At 36.9% G+C, this 3,270-nt stretch overlaps 1 protein-coding gene across 1 annotated transcript; it reads right to left on the bottom strand.

The window, feature by feature from the left end:
- Window positions 1-1,037: 1,037 nt before the first annotated feature.
- Window positions 1,038-2,217, bottom strand: LOC115768057. Its single transcript, XM_030712498.1, has 3 exons — window positions 2,065-2,217; window positions 1,507-1,649; window positions 1,038-1,449 (listed from the first exon to the last, which is right to left on the bottom strand). Exons 1-3 carry the CDS (start codon window positions 2,075-2,077, stop codon window positions 1,180-1,182), a joined length of 426 nt encoding a protein of 141 aa, XP_030568358.1. The 5' UTR covers window positions 2,078-2,217; the 3' UTR covers window positions 1,038-1,179.
- Between the last annotated feature and the right edge of the window lie 1,053 nt (window positions 2,218-3,270).

Genomic DNA, 3,270 nt, shown 5'->3' with positions numbered 1-3,270 from the left:
CTATCAACTCAAATCTAGTCGATAGTTTCACGTAAGAATTTTAAGTACGACTTTCTCGTGTTATACATAATATATTATAATATAATATTTTGGTATTGAATTTTAACTCTCATCTTATGTTAAGCCAATATTTGCAATTTAATATTGGATAAAATGAATGTGTATTGTCCGAACTTCATGAAATATGACAAACAAATATTTACATAACCCAAATCACAAGGCTATAGCTTTAAGAATGAATACTTTCTCTATTTTGGTCGAAATTGGGGGAAGTATCTGAAAAATTTATTATTCCCAAGCTATGAAATACTATACGAAGGCCTGCATATTATTTTATTATTTCGTGTATCTAGCGTTTATAATGCGCGAGTTAAGCTTAAGAAACCAATGCCCAATTTTGATTCGTATCGAAATTATGGATATACGACAAGATATCGAGGAGAATCTATATTTAAAATTGTAAGATCGTCGCGTTCATACGGATAGGCAGGGGCACTCAGAAAGACAGACAGATAGATGGACATGGCTAGATCGGCTCGGCTATTGATGTTGATCAAGAATATACCATAATATATTTTGTATACCTACCTAGTTTGATGTATCGCCTACATACCTACCTAGTTTGATGTATCTCGCTCTGATCCTCTAAAACCCAAATCTCAAAATCGATATTTATCGGTATTATGAAAATGAAGAGAATGATAATCTGGTTCTGCGTTGAGTATGGGAGAACACATATTTTAAATTTCGGACTCATTCAGACGGGCCGACAGACAAGGACATGGATACATCGACTCTGACTCAGCTGAATATATATATATAGGCATATATATATACTTCATGGGGTCGAAATTGCCTTCCTCGTAAATTTTTCAACATCAATGGGTCGGATATAAAAAAAGAATGTTAAATGGACAAACAAAAGCAAATGAACATTCGCAATAAACATTGAAAAACGAATTGTAAACTTTTCTCTTCCCGACCGTGTTTAGTTTTTTCGTGCGTATTTGAAAAACTGTTTCGTGCTTCCATCTCTACTATAAATCTGTCCATAGACAAATCGCATAGCTTAACACATTTATTATTGGCTTACATGGAACACAGATCAGTTGATATTATGCCAACAGATATTTGTTGAAGCAAACGTTTTGTGGACTCATTTGAGAAACAAAAATTGAACTAAAACTTTGACAATTTCTTGCACTTTTCGCAAATGCTCAAAAGCACATCCAAATTCAATACGATGACAGCGAAAACCAGCACCAAATAGAATGTGGTACGAATGTGCCGTCCAGTAAAATAATCGGACCAGATGCAGCAGCAGACACGACTCCGCGGCACCATGGGACGCAGTGAGCCCATCAATTCGTGCATCCAGAGGATTACAATCGAGCTGTCCGTCTGCGTGGACATGTTGACCATTTCAGATTCCAGCTCCAAATTCTCCTCCTAAATGGGGCATTAGGTATTTAGCTTCCATGCGATTCGGTTGGGCAACGAACTTACGGCTAGCTGCATGCGTCTAGCTTTCTTCTCTTTGTTCTGCTTCAGCAACTGCAGGGATGTGAAACCATGCGGTCGTCTAGCTATGCCCGGCATAGATCTAGTTGTCTCCTGCCTGGCCGTGCCTACGGGATACGCATCGTTGTCTGCGGGTGAGGCACAAAACAGTTGAGACCCGAGAGAGTTCCCGAAATTTTGCAACTTTCTTTTAGAGATATATTCTCAGATGTGCTTTAATTAAGATATACTTTTCCAATACAGGACATAATATAGCAGTTCGGCTAACAAAGAATTTGTTTCCTATTTCATTTTACGACAGAATATATCAATAGAGCCGCATAATATAGTATTGCGATAAGGATAAGATATTGTCAAATATAAGTGACATATGAAAAACAAATAGTTTTTCCAGGCAAACATTTAATATTCTTTCCTATATCAGCTATATGATATAGTGGAACAGACCCTATCGACTACATCACCTCGGCTTTGTGGCTACTGATCGAGAATATATATACTTAAGATCATATTATATCTCGCCTTTCAGTGCTTTACGCTTACCCGAGTACATCATTTGGCTTCTTTAGTCTTTGAATAAGAATTTATAAAATAAATGCGTTGATTTTGGCTCAAAGCAATTTTACGGACTGAAGTCTATATGTTAATACTTTTCTATATTTGGCGATTTGTATTCGACTAAAGAAATTAGTCGACTGAGGCTCAATGTAAGTCACAGTTTGGAAAGTTATTTTGACAACAATTACGAGCCAACTTGATTGGAAAATAAATGAGTATATGTGAATTGGAATAACATATTCGGAAGCGAGCAGCACTGATCGACTAGATGTATACTCTGTATACAACGCTAAGTAGCCATGTATATGATGTAACAATTTCTAAACTTTCTTTTCAAGTTTTAAGTATATATACTTATTAACGCTTTCTCTGCCATACAACCCATTACAAGATGGAGCGAATGCCTAAGCATATGCTAAAGGGGGCTTCGAATTCTGCACTTCATATGGTAGTCGCAGCCTGTCTCAACTTTATTTTTGTCCATTGACTTATTCTGAATATTCAGCTCTGGCCTGAGCTGCTGTTTAGCATAGGAATATTTGTAAGGAAATTAAAATTTGATGAATTATTTAAATGGCATCACATGACATATGCAGGAAAAGCAGAAGAGCAAAGAAAAGCAAAGATTTTCATTAAAATTGATATGAATAAGCGATTGCGATTAGTTTAATTTCGAAATCTAATAGCTCCTAATGTCCGAAAACCTATTTGTGCTGCACACATGAAGCATAATTAAATCATATGCAGAGTAGTCGCCAGGTTCAAATGTAGTCACAGCTGGCAACCCTGTCGACGCCATTCGGCTGGGAAATGGCTTAAATGGGATGCAGGAAACCTGTAGAAAAATGGGTTTGCAGCAGCTCGCACACTCAAATGAATCGACATGAAATTGATATATGTCAAATGGCATTTGTTGCATGTGTAAAGTTGACGGCAGTTGCTGCCAATGAGGGCGAGGGGGCACTTAGCCGCTATCTGTTGGCTCGGAGAACTTCTCGATATTGGACAGAGCAAATAAAATTGAAGCTTTTTCGGAAAATGTGAAAAGCCGTGCTTTTCTCAATTAATAATAAATATAAAATAACAACAACAACAAGGTTGACAATGCAATTGATCTAGAGAATTTGCCAACAATCAATCTGTTGATTAACATCTTATATTACGCAAGACAAGAATTTGACTCCTATTCGT

Source organism: Drosophila novamexicana, unplaced genomic scaffold (assembly GCF_003285875.2).
Source record: "Drosophila novamexicana strain 15010-1031.04,08,12 unplaced genomic scaffold, DnovRS2.1 tig00001583-arrow-arrow-pilon, whole genome shotgun sequence".
NCBI lineage: Eukaryota > Metazoa > Arthropoda > Insecta > Diptera > Drosophilidae > Drosophila > Drosophila novamexicana.
Note: the sequence above shows the minus strand (reverse complement) of the source record. Positions and strands in the feature narration are given on the sequence as shown.